At 38.9% G+C, this 19,050-nt stretch overlaps 1 protein-coding gene across 7 annotated transcripts in view; it reads right to left on the reverse strand.

The window, feature by feature from the left end:
* The window catches only part of pus7 (pseudouridine synthase 7), a 76,040-nt gene that overhangs the window by 40,296 nt on the left and 16,694 nt on the right, over positions 1 to 19,050 (reverse strand). For all 7 annotated transcript variants that reach the window (XM_059654553.1, XM_059654555.1, XM_059654556.1 and 4 more), the window contains 4 exons: positions 17,075 to 17,508; positions 15,985 to 16,069; positions 14,509 to 14,610; positions 12,615 to 12,759 (listed from right to left, as the gene is read on the reverse strand). In XM_059654553.1, coding sequence (XP_059510536.1) covers positions 12,615 to 12,759; positions 14,509 to 14,610; positions 15,985 to 16,069; positions 17,075 to 17,439 — 697 coding nt within the window. In that variant the 5' untranslated portion in view covers positions 17,440 to 17,508. The remainder of the gene's footprint in view (positions 1 to 12,614; positions 12,760 to 14,508; positions 14,611 to 15,984; positions 16,070 to 17,074; positions 17,509 to 19,050) is intronic.

The following is a 19,050-nucleotide window of genomic DNA, read 5'->3' on the forward strand; positions in this document are numbered from 1 at the left end:
TTCATTGTGTGTTCCACGGGCAATGAAAACATTGCATTAACCTCAGTAGAGACCAATTACCTATTTTAAAAAAATTCTTACAAGATGACACAACGGGATTTCACATTTTAAGACTCTAATTGTCACAAACAAACTAAAAGCACCTTTGACAAAATACTAGCTCAACAATTTATGTTTTAAATTGAAGAACAAAACTTTACCCCTTTACATTTACCATAAACAAAAATCCCATTCCTAATAACATATTCTTATTTCACTTTTCATATAGCTTAATCAAAAACTGTATAAATGCACAAATCTGGATAAACACAGCAGGCCAAGCAGCATCTCAGGAGCACAAAAGCTGACGGAAGGGTCTGGGCCCGAAACGTCAGCTTTTGTGCTCCTGAGATGTTGCTTGGCCTGCTGTGTACATCCAGCTTCACGCTTTGTTATCTTGGATTCTCCAGCATCTGCAGTCCGCATTATCTCTTATCTCAAATGTACAAATCTGCCTTTTTGATTGGTCTGTGCTAATGAGGTGCGGTCATTCTTAACATGCTTTTGCCTCAAGCTGAAAAGATAATGCAAATCAGATTCTGGTCTGACATTTTTGTAAATTTTGTTTTGCTACAGGTAAACGATTGACAGTCAAAGTAGAATCTGTGATACGAGTTGACATTACACTACTCGTTAGACCATGCTTCCTCCCCTGTCCCAGCTGAAACTATTAGCTTCCCACATATTTAAACTCCCTAAGTCATCCCTCTCACACCATGACTTCAATTTTGGAGCCAGTTCTTTAAAAGATTTGAACAATTTTATAAAAGACTACTACCATACAACAGCAAGTAACTATAGCTTGTGATGATCAGAAGAACTTTTCAAAAGTAGTTGAAGTCAAGAGTTACTACAATCTATGCTAGTGAGTCTGAGATTTAGAATTGAATTGAAACTACTGAATGAAAGACAATATTGCAAGACATTAGGATTATGAACCCAAACTGTGCACATATTAAATGGAAAATCTGCTCTCTCAAATTAACCTCATAGCTCAGCAGCATGCACATCAAACCATGGGCTGATTCCTATCATATTTTGGCTAAGTGCCAAATTGTTTTGAAATTCTTGAGAGCTTTGCTCCTTGAGATCTGGTGAGATTTCTCACCATAGCATCCCCAATTCACCTCATCCAAGTCCTACACCACTCCTATCATGACGGTCTCAACTGACACTAACCTGATTCTCCTAACGACTTACCATTCCTGGAAGAACTCACCACTGCTGGGATATCACTAAAAACATATCTTCACACTACCACAGGCAATCAGCCCAGCAGAGTTGAGACTGGAGCTGCCCTGCATCACGAATGATATTTGCCCCAGACAAGGCAGAGAAAGGGTCACAAGCGTTCATTTGGAGACAGCAGCTTGGAAGTCTAGGCAGATCAGCTGATCCTCCATCCCCAGGATTGGTGGTGGAGGCCATGACACCAGAACCTACCAGCCTGGCTGAGATTGCTCCGCTGGTCAGAAGAGCTTCAGTTATTGGAAGAATGCCTTGCAATCTAGGAAAAAGATCAAGTGTCTTCTCCACTTCGTCAAGATACAGTCACCAGTTTCTCTCCGTTGCTGCATATTCACTCTATCTCTGCCACTGTACCCACCTCACATGAACACCCATGCTCTATAACTGTCACTATTGCATGCAACATCTTCCCACACTCAAGTCTCATCCATCTCTATACAACCAACCCTGCATATCCTCTGCGCCGCCTACTCACTCACTCAGATAACTCACCACTTTTCCCCAGACCTGCACTGGCATACCAGCTATCCGTCTGATTTTGTCCTCATTCAATCCCTCTGTTTCTTTCATTCCAGGTGAAAAAAAAACCTGAAGTAGGAAAGAAAGTATCAAGATGGGTGATGTGCTCCCTGACCTTTGGTTTCTCATCCCTATGAGGAAAGGAATGAGACCATGACTGCCCCAACGCCTGGTTGACTGTCTTTGTGGAGTTTGCATAGACACCCAGTGTCTGCGTGGGTTTCCTCTGGGTGATCCAGTTTCTTTCCATTGTCCAAAGATATGCAGGTCAAGTGGATTAGTCATACTAAAAATTGTTCCATGGTGTCCAGGAATGTGCTGGTTATGTGATTAGACATGGTAAAAACGTCAGGTGGGGTTACAGGGATGGAGTGGGTATAAGTGGGATGCTTTTTGGAGGGCTGGTGCAGACTCAACAGGCTGATTGTCTTCTTTCTGCTCTGTACAGATTTTATGATTCTGTGACCGACTGTGTCCAAGCCTTTGGACTGAATCTGGAGACTGCCCTTGACTTATTGTACCAGGACCTCCTGACTGAAGGCTACCATACTTGACTTGACTGTGGATGCTGAAGTTCATAAGAAGTATCCTGACTTTGGGTCTGTGCAAAAGAAAAAAGAACAAAGAAAATTACAGCACAGGAACAGGCCCTTCGACCCTCCAAGCCTGCGCCGATCAAGATCCTCTGTCTAAATTTGTCATCTAGTTTCTAAGGGTCTGTATCCCTTTGCTCCCTGCCCATCCATGTACCTGTCCAGATACATCTTAAAAGACACCATCGTGTCTGCGTCTACCACCTCTGCTGGCAACACGTTTCAGGCACCCACCACCCTCTGTGTAAAGCATTTTTCACGCTTATCTCTCAAACTTTCCTTCTCTCACTTTGAACTCATGACCCCTAGTAATTGAGTCCCCCATTCTGAGAAAAAGCTTCTTGTTATCCACCTTGTCTATATCCTTCATGAATGTGTAAACCTCAATCAGGTCCCCCCTCATTCTCCGTCTTTCTAATGAAAATAATCCTAATCTACTCAACCTTTCTTCATAGCTAGCGCCCTCCGTATCAGGCAACATTCTGGTGAACCTCCGCTGCACCCTCTCCAAAGCAGCCACATCCTTTTGGTAATGTGGCAACCAGAACTGTATACAGTACTCCAAATGTGGCCGAACCGAAGTCCTACACAACTGCAACATGACCTGCCAACTCTTGTACTCAATACCCCGTCCAATGAAGGAAAGCATGCCGGATGCCTTCTTGACCACTCTATTGACCTGCGTTGCCACCTTCAGGAAACAATGGACCTGAACATCCAAATCACTCTGTACATCAATTTTCCCCAGGACTTTATAAGTATAGTAATATAAATAAAGTAATATAAACCTGGAATCTCTGGCTGAGGGGACGCTAAAGTGAAGACAAGGGATGCTACAAGCATCTGTTAAGCTCAAGGTCAGTGAGCGCTAAAGAAAGCACGTAAATAGTCCAGAGATTCAGCCCGGTCCAATTAGTAAACTAAATGCTTGTCCCTGTGTACAAGTATTCTTGCTGCAGTATTTGAATGCTAGTTGTGTTATATTCCCAAGTACAGCTTTGAAGTGTAATAGCATCCTGAAAATGGATTGGAAAAGTGTCACGAGGGTCCTGTAAAGATGGTGGGTGTCAGATGCCAGAACTCATGGATGTGAGGTATATGCAACTGGTGACATTGAGTGCGTCCTGAGGTGTAATTGCTGGGTGTCTGAGATTGTGATGCAGAGGACCAGACGTGAGCTGAAATTGCTAGGTACCCCCACTGACTTTCACATGCAGGGTTGCTGATAGCTAGTTTCCATTTTGCATTTGATCGGATCGAAATCTACATATTATCGAGGCAAGACTTGCAGTTATGAAGTCAACGACAAGCAATAATACCTTAAACAGAAGATTAATAGATGCCCCTTAAGAGACATCTTGCCAGCGAATAATGAGAACCCTGTCTCAATATTGGAATTCCGTTTGAAAATACAATGAATTGCAACTGAAGTCGAGAAAGACCTCATCTGATTTCTTACAGGACGCTCACAGATTTCTCACCGCAGTCTACATCATTCAGAACCCAATAAAATTCTGCCACGTATATTTTTCTTTAAAAGATTTTCTGCACCTTTCCTGTTAGATGTTCTTTGAGTGACAAAACTAAAAATGCAGAGCAAATAACCAACTTGGTAATCTACTACAGGTCACAAAGGATCAAAAGATCAATGGGACTTGGAGTAACACAATTTTCTTACCATTAGAGATGTGTAATTTCTCCTTGAAATAGCTGACATTCACTGTAAAAGTATTTTTGTGGGCATGAATTGCCAACTCATTCCATGACCTGGCTTTTTAATTTTTCAACTCCTAAAGCATCCTTACGCAACAACTTCTTAATTTTTAAATGAGAAAGTAGTTTAACATTATCCTAAATGTATCCTTTCCAAACATACTCAATTAATAACTTTCAGTTAACTGAAAAGAAATGCTGCTATAATAATCGTGGACATATAGAAAATTTATAGCACAGAAAGAGGCAAGTCAGTCAACTGGAGCATAAATTTTTCAATGTGATCCCACATTCTAACTTCAGTTCTTTGTTCTGTAGATTACAACACTTCAAGTTCTTAGTTAAGTATACTAAGGTGTTTTCCCTATAGCATACTTCCATTAAACTGCAGACTCTCATCAACTGTTCTTTTTTTTGCAAATTACTTTAAAATCAATGGCCTCTAGCAAATGAAAATAGTGGAATAAGAAATTCACTGTTTTGATCTCTCACAATTTTCATCAATTATGTCGCCCTTCAGCCCTCTCTGTTCCAAAGCAAACAGCCATAGCCTGTTCAGTTATACCTAATACCTAATGTTCTTCATATACAAGCGTCCTTGCAAATTTACTTCAAGCCTACTGCATACATTCACTGATGGATAAACATCCTTGAATTTGAAGAGATTTGTACCAAGTATATGAACTGTAGTCTGACTATTGTTTAAGATATATTCTCGTGCAACTCCATGTTCTTAGGCCTAAGATTTGGTTAATAAAGAAAGGTATGACAGGTTCTGGATTTATAATCATCTAGAAAAGAATAAATTGATTAGGGGTAGTCAGCACGGTTTTGTGAAGGGTAGGACGTGCCTCACAAACCTTACTGAGTTCTTTGAGAAGGTGACCAAACAGGTAGATGGGAGTAAACCGGCTGAGGTGGTGTATATGGATTTCAGCAAGGCGTTCGATAAGGTTCCCCACAGTAGGCTATTGTACAAAATGCGGAGGAATGGGATTGTGGGAGATAAAGCAGTTTGGATCGGAAATTGGCTTGCTGAAAGAAGACAGAGGGTGGTAGTTGATGGGAAATGATCATCCTGGAGACCAGTTACTAGTGGTGTATTGCAAGGGTCGGTGTTGGGTCCACTGCCGTTTGTCATTTTTATAAATGACCTGGATGAGGGCGTAGAAGGATGGGTTAGTAAATTTGCAGATGACACTAAGGTCAGTGGAGTTGTGGATAGTGACGAAGGATGCTGTAGGTTGCAGAGAGACATAGATAAGCTGCAGAGCTGGGCTGAGAGGTGGCAAATGGAGTTTAATGCAGACAAGTGTGAGGTGATGCACTTTGGTAGGAGTAACCAGAAGGCAAAGTACTGGGCTAATGGTAAGATTCTTAGCAGTGTAGATGAGCAGAGAGATCTCGGTGTCCATGCACACAGATCCTTGAAAGTTGCCACCCCCAGGTTGACAGGGCTGTTAAGAAGGCATACAGTGTTTTAGCTTTTTTTAAATAGTGGGATTGAGTTCCGGAACCAAGAGGTTATGCTGCAGCTGCACAAAACTCTGGTGTGGCCGCACTCTGAGTATTGTGCACAGTTCTGGTCACTGCCTTACAAGAAGGATGTGGAAGCTTTGGAAAGGGTGCAGAGGAGATTTACTAGGATGTTGCCTGGTATGGAGGGAAGGTCTTACAAGGAAAGGCTGAGGGACTTGAGGCTGTTTTCATTAGAGAGAAGAAGGTTGAGAGGTGACTTAATTGAAACATATAAAATAATCAGAGGGTTAGATAGGGTGGATAAGGAGAGCCTTTTTCCTAGGATGATGACGGCAAGCATGAGGGGGCATGGCTTTAAATTGAGGGGTGAAAGATATAGGACAGATGTCAGAGGTGGTTTCTTTACTCAGAGAGTAGTAAGGGAATGGAACGCTTTGCCTGCAACAGTAGTAGATTCGCCAACTTTAGGTACATTTACGTCGTCATTGGATAAGCATATGGACGTATATGGAATAGTGTAGGTTAGATCGGTTTCAGATCGGTATGACAGGTCAGCACAACATCGAGGGCTGAAGGGCCTGTACTGTGCTGTAATGTTCTATGTATTCCATATTCCTTCTTAAACACTTCATCTAAATCTTCTGTCACCTTCACAAATCTGTATTGCAAGATCTTTCTGTTTCTCTACACTTCCCAGCATCCTACCACTTAGTGCATATTCCTTTGCCTTGTTTGTTTGCCTAATTTATTACTTCACACTTCTCTAGATTGGATAACATTCACCACATAAATATATTGATCAGTGGGCAAGTTATGTTTTCCTGTTGTTATGCAGGTTCCTTCCACACTGATTAAATAAAAAATGGGCCACGTTTGACAATGTATTAAATATTTTAAATAGAACTTTGACTTATTTTTCAAACTAAGCTCTAAGTCCTGGTACAGTTATCAAGTGACCTTCATCAAATTTCTATTGCTCAACTGCATTACAGAATTGCTTTCCAATTTAACTCCTGTTACCAAGTTCAGAGATAGGTTAGGACTTACTAAGTATGCCACTGTTTATTCTAACTCGTAATTTTGGCTTAGCTCCTGAAGTTATGTTGCTGGCCAAGTTATTGACCAAATCAAGAGGCACACCTAATCGCCGAAATTAGAACTACTACATTTCCTACAAAATATAATGAAAATATCTTCACCTTATTGGAGATCACGGTCACACTTGCTCATTTATCAAAAACAGCTCAAAACAGAAATCATAAAACATCACAAAAATAACACAAATTTACAGCATGGAAGGAAGAAATTCAGCACAAGGCAGTCAACATGGAACTAACCAGCCTATTCCACTTTCCAGCCCTATGGAGAACAAGGTACTTTTTAAATGTGTTAAGGATTTCTACCCATACTACTCTTTCAGTTTGATTTCCAGATCCTCACCGCCCTTGAATTCTCTTCAAAACCGCCTGGCTTTTACCCTAAGTCTCCACTCCAGTTATGGCACCATCAACCAAGGGTATTAGGGCGTTCCTATCCATCCTGTCTAGACCCCTTCTAATTTTATATGCCTCAATTAGGTGTTGGTCTCCACTTCCTCTATTCAAAATAAACTCCCGAGCACATACAATCTTGCTTCATTCCTAAAATTCTTTAATACAGGCAGTGTCCTCCAAGATCTCTTCTGTAACCTTTCTAACATCATATTTTTAGAATAAAGTGACCAAAACTGCAGTAATCCGGCTCGAACAAATCCACTGTTTTAGATAATTTTAGTCAACCGGTTCAGAAGTGTGACGATATGCGTACAGTTGTCGAACCGTAGAACGCTATAAAGCAGAAAAAGGCCCTTATGTTCATCAAGTCTGTGCCAGTCAAAAACAATCACCTAACTACACTAATCCCATTTTCCAGCTCTTGGTCCATAGCCTGTATGCCTTTGTAGCACAAGTCCATGTCTGAATACTTGTTAAATGTTGAGAGTTTCCGCTTTTAGCAGCCTTGTAGGCATTGAGTTCTAGATTCCCACAATCCTGAGTGAAAACATTTTCTTTCTCTCATCCCCTCAAAATCTCCTGCTCCTTTCCTTAAATCTATGCTCTCTGGTCAATGACTCCTCAACCAAGAAAAAAAGTTACTTATCTACGCTTCCTATGGACCATGTAATTTTATACATCTCAATCATGTAGAGTTGAATTCCTGCATTGCTCTGAATGGACTTTGTATATAAATCAATTTGGAGAACACAGATGATTTACTGGCAGTGATCAATAGGTGAAAAAATACCAAGAGGCCTGAGTTCAAGTCCCACCCGCTCCAGAGGTGTGCAATACCATCTCTGAACAAGTTAATTAGAAAAAATATAAGTTCAATTAAAATTAACTGAAAAAATACCAAAGGTGATTTGGTGGTGGCAGAAAAAATTACCTTTCACCTGTGTGTAAGAGCACTTCTGGGTATAAAAAAGCTGACTTTCTTGGAAGGGCACTTGCTGTGCAGTGGTAGTGTCTCAACCTCTGGGCCAAGAAACATGGATTCAAGTCTCAGCTGCTCCACAGAGATATAACAACATCTCTGGATAGGTTGATTAGAAAACAGACAGACACAGTTTAATAAAAAATACCAAGTTACCCCCTTACACCATCATTTTGATTTCACTCTCTCCCTCGCCCTTGATTTTCTTCATTGTCCGTAACAGGCTCTGCATACAAAATAATCAAATGGAAATCATGCCTGACTTACTGCGCTGGTTAATAGATGGAAAAATACCCAGTGTTAATTTGATGATGAAGAAAAAAGTTACATTCTGCTATAGAACAGAATCACAGAAACTTCACAGTGTGAAAGCAGCCTATACCAATCCTCTGAAGAGCATCTCTATAAACCTGCATGGCTAACCCACCGAGCCTGCACATCCCCAGAAGCTGAGGGCATTTCAGCATTGTAAGAGCAGTTCAGGACACAAGAAGAAAAAAGCTACATTCCTGCAGGGTCTTGGGTTGACTCTACCCCTGGACCAGGAGTTCCAGGTTTAAGTACTACTTACTCCAGAGGTATACAATAACATCTCCCACCAAGTGGATTACTAATATTAAGGGCTGGGTTCCTGGGCCAGTAGGTCTGGGTTCAAATTTCACGTGTTCCAGAACTGTGTCATAACACATTTGAAAAAGGTGATTTAAAACTAAGGGTTGAGTTATGGTGTTTTGTTGACGCAGAAAAAAAACCTCATCGTGTACAATAACACTGCTGGATATAAAAGAGGTGTGTTCCAAAGGGCTTGAGGCACAACGGTAATGTCCTCACCTCGAGGCCAAGAGACCGGAGATCAAATTTATAAGAGCTGAGTTAACTGACTGATCAAGTCCACTCCTTCATTTCCACCCTTTTTTGTGTTCTGTTATTGTTACTCTGCCTGTGGTGAACAGTGTTTGTACTAATTTGTTAGTTGCTTATTGAGTAATTTGGTAGAGGGTTCTTTATACTGCCCCTGGTATGTAGCATTTGTAGCAACTTATTAAATGGCTGTTTAGTTTAATTGGTGAATTTCTAAAATTAAAATAATTGGGCTCCTCAATAGTGGCTTGTGGTGCAGTGATAGTATTCTTACCACTGAACCAGAAGAATCTATATTCAAGCCTCACCTGCTTCAGAAGGGTGTGTCGTACCATGAAAATAAAGAGTTAAATTCATCCTCCTGTCTTTTGTTTTGTTGCTGCAAAGCTCTGTTGGCAATGTTTGTAATATTTTGTAATTCATTCAGTGATTTTGTCAATTCAGCCCTAGGTTCATTTTACAACATAAAAAGAGTTGGGTTATTTTCCAGTTTCTGGGCACAGAAAGGATCAAACCTGTTTTTGTGCTAAAACATTAGATGTACAATAGAGTTGTTACAAATTTCCGAAATCTTTTTGCTGCTTAATTTAACGTATGTATGTCAGTGGGGGAAAAACGGTGCGGACTCAGGGTTCAGAGACAGTAGGGACTGCTGATGCTGGAGAATCTGAAATAACAAGGTGTAGAGCTGGATGAACACAACAGGCCAAGCAGCATCAGAGGAGCAGGAAAGCTGACGTTTCGGGTCTGGATTTCTGAAGAAGGGTCCAGACCCAAAACATCAGCTTTCCTGCTCCTCTGATGCTGCTTGGCCTGCTGTGCTCATCCAGCTCTACACCTTGTTATCCCGGACTCAGGGTTCCTCTGCTCCTCTATATGCCTCTGTATCCAATCATTTAATGCATTTTGCATGCCTTGTTAACTTTCCCCAAATGCATTACTTTAAGCTACTGTAGATTTAACTGTATTTGCCACTGTTTTGCCCCCATGACCAGTTCACTGCTGTCTTGCTGGGTTTACAGCTTTCTTCATTATTAACCAGGGGGCATATTTTCTATCATCTGCAAACTTGTTGATTTGACTCAAAACACTGAAGCCCAAATCATATATCACTAAAATCTGTAAGCTATCTTCTACGTATAGTTTAGAATTCTAAAGGTTTGCATTTTGCTTTTATCCCCCAAAAGGTTTTCCAAGCTTGCTTTGAACAGAAGGTCAGTGAAAGCGTTACTTATCCCAATAGCCTCAGATGCACCTGTACACACAGTCACCACTGCAGACATTAGATCGAACTTCTTGAGAGTGAACCCTTTGAAAATGACTAGCCCAGATGGAGTCCTCTGCCACGCACTCAGATTCTGAGTGGACCAGCTGGTGGGAGCATTCTCAAACACCTTTAACCTCTCCTTACTGTGATCTGAAGTTCTCAACTGCTTCATGAAGACCAGCATCATCCTGATGCCAAAGAAAAATCATGCAGCATACGTTAATGAAGTGGTTCCAGAGGTTAGTCATAGCTCACAATAAATCCAGCCTAACAAACTGCTTTGATCCTTTTCAATTTACCTACCAACACAACAGATCCAAGGCACACGCCATCTCCCTAGCCATACACTCATCCCTGGAACATGTGGATAACAAAAACACAGCTATCAGGCTGTGATTACTTATTGATTACAGTTCCATCTTCACCACTGTTATTCCAAACAAACTCATCTCTAAACTCCAAGAGCTATGTCACAGCTGTCCCTTCTATAACTGGATCCTTGACTTTCTGACCAATAGACTGCAATCAATAGGAATAGGTGACAATACCTCCTCCACCATAATCCTCAAGACTGGCGCCCCACAGGGATTGTACTCATCCCACTACACTCACGACTGTATGGCCAAATTCTGCTCTAACTCCATTTGCAAGTTTGCTGACCACACCACTGTTGTAGGTTGAAGCTCAAACAGCGAGAAGACAGAATACAGGAAAGAGATTGAGTGCTTACTGGCATTGTGTAAAAGCAATAATCTCTCCATCGACGTCTACAAAATAAAGGAGCTGGTCACTGACTTCAGGAAAGAGTGGAGGGTACACTCCTTTCTGCATCAATGCTGCTTAAGTAGAGATGGTCAAGAGCATCACGTTTCTGGGAGTAATGATCACCAACAATCTGTCCTCGTCCACCCACATCAACGTGACGGTCAAGGTTCAATGGAAAGTATTCGATCTCGATGTGGTTTGACAACTACTTTTCCTGAGATCGCAAGACACTACAGAGAGTTGTGAACAAAGCCCAGTGCTTCACGCAAACCAGCCTTCCATCTACATTCACCACTGCCTTGGGAAAGCAACCAACATAATCAAAGACCACTCCCACACTGGTTGTACTCTCAATCTCTTCCGCATATATAGAAGTATGAATGGATTCAACAACAGTTTCTTTCCTGCTGTTATCAGACTTTTTAACAGACAAATGTTAATTCTGATCTCTCTCTCTCTGCACCTCTAACACTGTACACTGTATGGTATGACGTTCCTGTATAGCACACAAACAACACCTTTCACTATATCTTGGTACATGTGACAACAATAAATCAATAAATAGTAGCACTTCCCTACCTTCATGTTCAATTTCCTTGCAATTATCAGCAACGTCCATTTGGCTTCATAACTACATGTTGTACCCAGTTTGCGAAGTGTGTATAATAGGATACTTAAATCCCTTTTTACAACCGAGTCCTGTAACTTCCTTTCATTTGAAAACAACATGCTTCCTGTTTCTCTATTCTTAATGCCAAAATAGACAATTTCACATTTATCCACATTATACTCCAACTGCTAGATAGTATATGTAACAGAGCACGTGTAACACTCGACTCGAAAGATTATCAGAGGAGATATGTACAGCTCCATCAAGAACATACCCCAGTTTTATTATAAACCTCCATAATAGTGACGCCAAAGTAAATACCACGCTTAAATTAATTTTCAAAAATTAACCAAAAGACCAATATAATTCAGTATCAACCTGCCGTTAGTGAACATAATTTGATTTAATATTTAAATATTCATTTGCCACTAAATGCTATGTCTTCAGAAGTACCAGGATCTGTAACACCAATGATGTTGTGCAACTTGTTATATGCTTTCCATTTTAGTTTGCTGGTGACTCAACATCTAGAACCATGCACATAATTACTGTTCAGCCTCCATCACAAATTACATACCGCAGACGAAGATCTAGCATAAATGTAAGAGATATTAATTTATTTTTAAAAAATGCATGAGCAAGGAAAACAAATATATGTAGGGTGCATGCAGAAGCTGTAACGAAAAACAAGAATTTTGGACCATCGGTAATACAATACATTCTGAAACTAATATAAAGAAAATTATCTTCTAAAATGTCACATAATAACTTTTGATAGAGATTAAACAAGAATATTTAGTCTGAAAATTTCATATATTTAAAACAAATGAGATAAATTCAAAATGCATGAACTCATTTAAAAAAGCAATGTTTCAAATTCGCACATGAATATTGTCTTAAGAATGCAAGCTTAATTTTCGAGTTAAGATTATTCTGAGCTTACCAGCACACTAACATTGTGTTTCAGTAGTTTTATTAAACAAACATAACTTTAGGAAATTTGTCAAATTGTCAAATCTATGAAGATCATCCACTGTATAAAACTTACTTGCCAACGCAGTCTTCCCAGCCACGTGGTAAGCCACAATAAATTTCCTTCCATCCCTTTCTTCAGTTTTAGTCTCTAACCCAGGAAAGAGACTTTTCACAGCCTGATGAATAACTGTTCTTTTTTCTTTAGTATCTTCAACTACCTGTTTAAAAGAAATTGAGATATTAAAGATGAAAACACTGAGAAACAGAAGGGAAAATCATTCATTCAACTGGAAATGGTTAGCAAAAGGAATAAAAAGAAGCAAAAAGACCAAGGTATTGCGTCATTTAATAGTGACGATGTCTAATTCTAACTTAGTAAGCATTTTTATAAAGAAGTTGCCACGTTAACAAGCAAGCTCCTCCACCCAGTTGCAGTCGGAATAATTAGAAGTCTCCTTATAGGCTGCAAGTGACACTTTGCAGAAAAATATATTTGAAAGAAATTTTATTTTAGGCAAATAAAGACAGGATAAAAATCAAGCTTTGGCAGTCTTAATTTCCTGTAACTGATTTATTTACAGTTGCAGAATAAACTGCAAACTTAGAAGCAATACTATGCCTAAAAGGCATTCAGTTGTTTGCACAGTGGTATAAACAGGAATATTCTGCAACAGCAACTTGCAATTATATAATGCCTGCATTGCAAAAGAACACTTCAATGCTCTTCACAGAAGTGATATTAAAGAAAGTTTGATACACAGTCATAAAAGGAGGACGGACAGTTGGCCAATAGTTTGATGAAGGATGCCGATTTTAAGGAGTCTTTTCTAAAGGAGGAAAGACAGATAGTGGTGGGGTCATTTATCTTGTGACCTAAACAGATGAAAGTATAACCATCAATACTGAGCATTAAAATCTGGGATGCTGCAGGGAATTGCGGCACTGGAGAAGATTAAAGACCGGGAGAGAGACAAAACCGTGCAAAAACTTCAGAACAAGTATGAGACGTGACAATTGGTCCCTAGTTAAACAACATCTTAGACTAGATGAGCCAACACAGGTTCTAGAATTCAAATGTAATAAAGTTGGGCTAAACAGATACTACAGACAGAATCAATCTATTGGTCCCCACAATATAAAAGGGAGATAGTTTTCATATAATTTTTAGAAATCAAAGAAATTACAGCTATCAAGAAAGACTGCGGGGGACTTATTTTCCTTCAGAAACATGACTACTTCAGTGTCTAACAGAGGTCTTTACAATTTGGAATGGATTAGGCAGGATCAATGTGTTGCCAATTGTGGTAGAATCCAATACGGAGGAGCATGCGCACACACGTATGTGTATGTATATAACTGTATGTGCACGTGCGCGTGTATATATATGTCCGTGTGTGTATATATGCGCGAGTGTGTGCACCCGTATATATGTGCGCGCATATCTATATGTATGTGTGTGTATCTATGTATATGTGCGCATATCTATATAAATATACATATTTATATATGCATATCTATATATGCAGGTGTACGTGCATATATATGCATGCGCGCGTATCAACACATATTATATATGCACACATTTATATTAAAAACACGTATGCGCGCTTGTACATAAACATGTGTGTGGGTGTATGTGTTTTTGTGTGTGCGTATGTGTGTGTGTTGGTGTGTGATTATATATGTGTGCACGCATGTGTGCGCGTATGAGCACGCACGCATGTTTTTTAGTTCTTAATAACTTGCAAAATAAGGAGAAATTTCTTTACTCAGTGAAACACAGGAAGTGGCTGAGGTAAATTTGACTGTATGCTTTCAAGAAAAAAACACTAATGAAACATGAGGTGCTCAATGCTGAGATGGGTATGATAGAAAGGGAGATAGTTAACACCATATAAGCACCAGCACAAAGTTGAACAAAGTGGCTTAGAATTATATCGAATATACAAGGTAACTTATCTTTATACCTCTATTATAACAGAATCTTCCTTATTCTTCAAGTGTTGAAGATCTTCTAAACGTTGCTTATCTTGGTCAGACAAAATGGAAAAAATGTCCTCTGAAGGTTCCTAAAAGATTATTAAAGATGTCACAAAGTTCAGTCATATGGAGATATTTACCCAAAGGTCACAAGAAGTTGTGGGAGGTGGAGAGCAGAGGTGGTGGTAATGGGCAGAAGGGGAGAAAAATTAAAAATAAAGTAACAAAGAGTAATACTTCATTTCTTCCCCCGGCCACCTACTACATAAAGATTATCTTCACAGCATGCATCTTCCATTTCTAGAAGTGCAGGCTGCCGCCCTGCTCATAACACTTAACTTTCTACAATTTGTAAAAAGTGCATGGAGTCAGTCATTGAAATCTTCCTCCCATGGGAAATGTGCTGCCTTTGGTTGCCACCTCTTATGGGTGTCACCGAGCAATCACTGCACGGGCAACTGTTCCTCCATCAGTGCAAGTGGTAGGACACATTAGTGCCCAAACATTATTCCAAGATCAATATTTTAATGAGCAACCAGGATATTTGGGTATTGATTAAAAATTAGTCTATTTTTGATAAGCTATGTCTAGTATCAATAAGTATCCTAGACAGACATTTAGAAATGAATTCTCAAGGAGGGGAGGAATGAAATCAATGAGTGAAAAACATGCTTGCCTCATTTTAAAACTAATATTCTTTGCCATCCTTTTGGTAAAAATGTTTCACCTAGACCAGGTCCGACCAAAAATTGCTGAGTTACCGAACACTTCAGTCAGAAAAAAGAAAAAACAGAATTCTCAGTATGTTGAAAAAAATGATTTCAATATTAAACAAATGATTATACAAAAGTAAGAGATCTGGCATCAAAAGGACAACTTCGTATGTAGATAATGTATCTAGCAGTTTGTGGGCTGTGCACTTTGGTGTACAATACATGCCTAAGCGTACTACAGCTCCCCTATATTATCTTGGAATAATGTTTGGGCACTAATGTGTCCTACCACTTGCACTGATGGAGGAACAGTTGCCCGTGCAGTGATTGCTCGGTGACACCCATAAGAGGTGGCAACCAAAGGCAGCACATTTCCCATGGGAGGAAGATTTCAATGACTCTCTTCTGTATCCTTTCCTCCTAGCAGCCAATATGCCTCTAAGTCCATGTCTACACAATAAACACACGAATACAATTCCCACGTAAATTCTTCCAAATCAAACACTGCCGCTTTTAATCCAAAATTTAAAGAACCTTCCTGAAGAGAAAACTTGTTTACAGTAATTGTTCCCCTTATAGTTAGATGCCATAGCTACCACTACAAATTAGCTGATATGCTGTGGTCACTCATTGTTGTTATTATTCAGTTACTAATCAATGTTCAACTCTTTCAGGAAAGTTAATTAATTTATCGGAAATGTTATTTTGCTGATCAACATCCTAGGTACAAAAAACAGAGCTATTTTTTACCTCATTATTAGCTGGTACAGACAAATCATCCAGAACAACCATCTTCCCATCCTTGTTTATTTCATGAACAACAAAATCTGAATACCTGTTTAAGAAAAAGTAGAAGCGATTCAGTAAAGTTCCAATTCCATGCTTTAAAAACAGTTGAACAAGGACACATCAGCATTAAGAAAAGTAGACAAGGAATGTCAACATCCATGATTCAATAATATGTTAAGTTACATTTAAAACAATGTGAATTCAACAAGGATGTGTTTACTTACACTTCATACTGTAGTAGATCTGAGGCTTAACGGTGGAGTGAAAATCCACAAAGAATATTTCACTGTCCAGTCTACTGCCTCTTAATTTGAATTAGGTCATCGGAATTATCTGATCTCCAATATTTAAAAGCACAAGCAAAAAGAAATCTGATTCATTTAATGGTAGAACCTAGTTTGAGTTCAATTTTTCAAGCGAAAGTGTACTATGAATCAACAGTAAATTCGACTTAGAGTTGCTGTGAATACACATTAGACAGCACTTCAAGAAATTCAGCAACCCAAAAAATAGATTATCTGTATTGAAACACTATGGGTTTTAAACTTGAGAACACTAGGTACCCAACCAGTTTAGCTATTCATCGAGAGATCTGGTACATCTGCATATTCTCTCTTTTATCAAAATTACCAACTATTCTTGCATCATTCCAGATGCAAAAATAACCACTCGCTCCTTTTCTCTGGGGTCAAGAAAGTATCCAAATGTTGTAATGAACTCTTCAGTTACCAGAGATTTCTACTCAAAACAAAAGTCACAGTTTAAACGTGCAGGGTAGTATTTTTAGATGCAATATTTAATGGGAAAATAAAGTTATTTTTAGAAAATTTCATTACAACTTAATTGAGGGTATTTTAACTTATAATGTGGTGATAAACTATTTTAATGCATCCTGTTTGACTTCTATATCAGCTAATTGTTAGGCAACAGCAGCAAATATGTCTGACTGGCATTAAAACTAATTTAAGGAGGAAAGTAGGGATGATTTCACACAAAACATGAATTTTCCTGCCATTTCATTTAAATCCACTTCAATGAAATACATCTTTACCTTTCCTTTAGAATTCCTGAGAAACCTTGGTGAGTGCTGACAAACTTTGTGATTCCAACATCCTGCTCAACTAAGCCATATTTCATCATATCAGCAAAACTGTTTCCATCACCTTCTTCATCTTCCTCAAGTACAGCATTGTCTATTTCTTCCACATCTTCTTTCTCAGTATTCTCATTTGATATAGAAGGGATGGCTTGCAAACCAACTTCAAGCACTTCAGCATGCTTACCAATACCAGACTGGCCTGAAGATATACCAGGTTCTGAAAGCTTGAGCCTCTTACATTGTTCAGTTTTGGTCTGTTCTTCATCATTGAGCACAGAACGTTTCTTGCCTAAATTACTTGCTTCCTCCACTTCCATTTTGCTCAAGACTATGTGAGCAGAACAATTTTTTTCAAAGAAAGTCTGTATATTTGTTCATTGATGGACCTGTATCGATACATAATAGAATATCTTTCAATAACTACAGTTCCAAAGTCCTGAAGAACACAGAAATTTCTATCAAAAATGCATCACACATGTTCAGTAACTATGAGGTGGAACAAATTCCTGGCTAAAATTTTTGAAATTAGATTTTTGCTTCCTCTGAAAAGCATTTGAAATAGTTACAAAAGTTGGAACAACAGTGTCAACAATAATAGAGCATTGAAGGAGATCAGTAATTCTTAACTGTGTATGTTTAAATAATCCCAACTTCGGATACTCATAGCCCAAAGGCATTGAAACATATCAGGGTGCAGAAATAAAAGTTTAAAATCACACTTTATTGACTTTATAAACTTCACCTGTATGTCACATCAAAGAAGTTTTTTTTAAAGTCAACTTAGGCCTTCTCAAAGCACTGCAGGGTTTTTTTGAAATGAGAAAATAGCATTCTATTACTTCTTTTTACCTGCCCTAGCTCATGGACAAACACATCTTAAGGGAAGAACCCTATTAGAATATCTGTATTGAGAAAGGGACATGATTCTATTTCATTCTCTAAAGCATGCCAAGGAAAGCAATTTTGAGTGATGTCAGGCATTTACACGTGGACATCAGGAAAAGCATGTCAAGATATGAATTAAGCTTTAAATTGTTCGGTTCCCTCTTTTGAGACAGAATCTATTTCCAATCTCAAAAAAATGCAATTGGGCAAAAAAAAATGGCAATCCAGCACAACGATTCCTGTTCTTAGGATTTTAAAAGGAAGCAAATAATGCAGATTATAACAAACTGTTTCACTTTATTCAGAACAGTAGAACAAGAAGGCAAGGTCCGAGATTGAAGGTAGATAAATCGGCAACTTTTTTCCATAAGAAAATGGTCAAATTTGGCTAGCCGGCACTGTGGACACAAACGCTTGAAATCCCTTGGCCCAGTAATCCTTTATTGCCTTGACTATCCTGACAAAGGTTTCCTGCTTCTCATCCTGTACAGTCATTATAAATAGGTGTTTTTAAACAAATAATTCATAAAATGATAAATTGGGCTGTGAAAGTGTCAGTGATTGGCTTGTGTCTTCTTCTGATTCAGATTGCAAACCCTCTATTGCACATGTAATCTAAATATGCTTCTTCCAATTTAAACCTGCATTTTCTATCTTTGTGACCGTCTATCTATGTTTACATGCATTAAAACCAAAAAGTAATCTCAATCTAATAATAAACATCACAATTTCACATTATTAGTAATCTGTGAACCAACCCGTCTACATATTTGCTAGATGTATATCTAGCCTCTGTAAAATCATGATCTCTATTTTCACAGAATGAGCAAGCACGGGTGATCATGGAAAGAACTGTCACATTTAGTTCCATATCTCAGACCTTTCTGCACAACCCTGAAAATTAGTTTTTTGAACTACATGTACAAAAATCTTTAGTTCCAACAAAACCTGATTCCACTATAATGAAAAGTATTTCTATGCAGATGATAATGACCTTTTGAGTGAAACATATTTTTGTTTTCCCCTCTAGTTCTTTTGTCACT

The sequence above is a fragment of the Stegostoma tigrinum genome, chromosome 25 (assembly GCF_030684315.1).
Source record: "Stegostoma tigrinum isolate sSteTig4 chromosome 25, sSteTig4.hap1, whole genome shotgun sequence".
Classification (NCBI taxonomy): domain Eukaryota; kingdom Metazoa; phylum Chordata; class Chondrichthyes; order Orectolobiformes; family Stegostomatidae; genus Stegostoma; species Stegostoma tigrinum.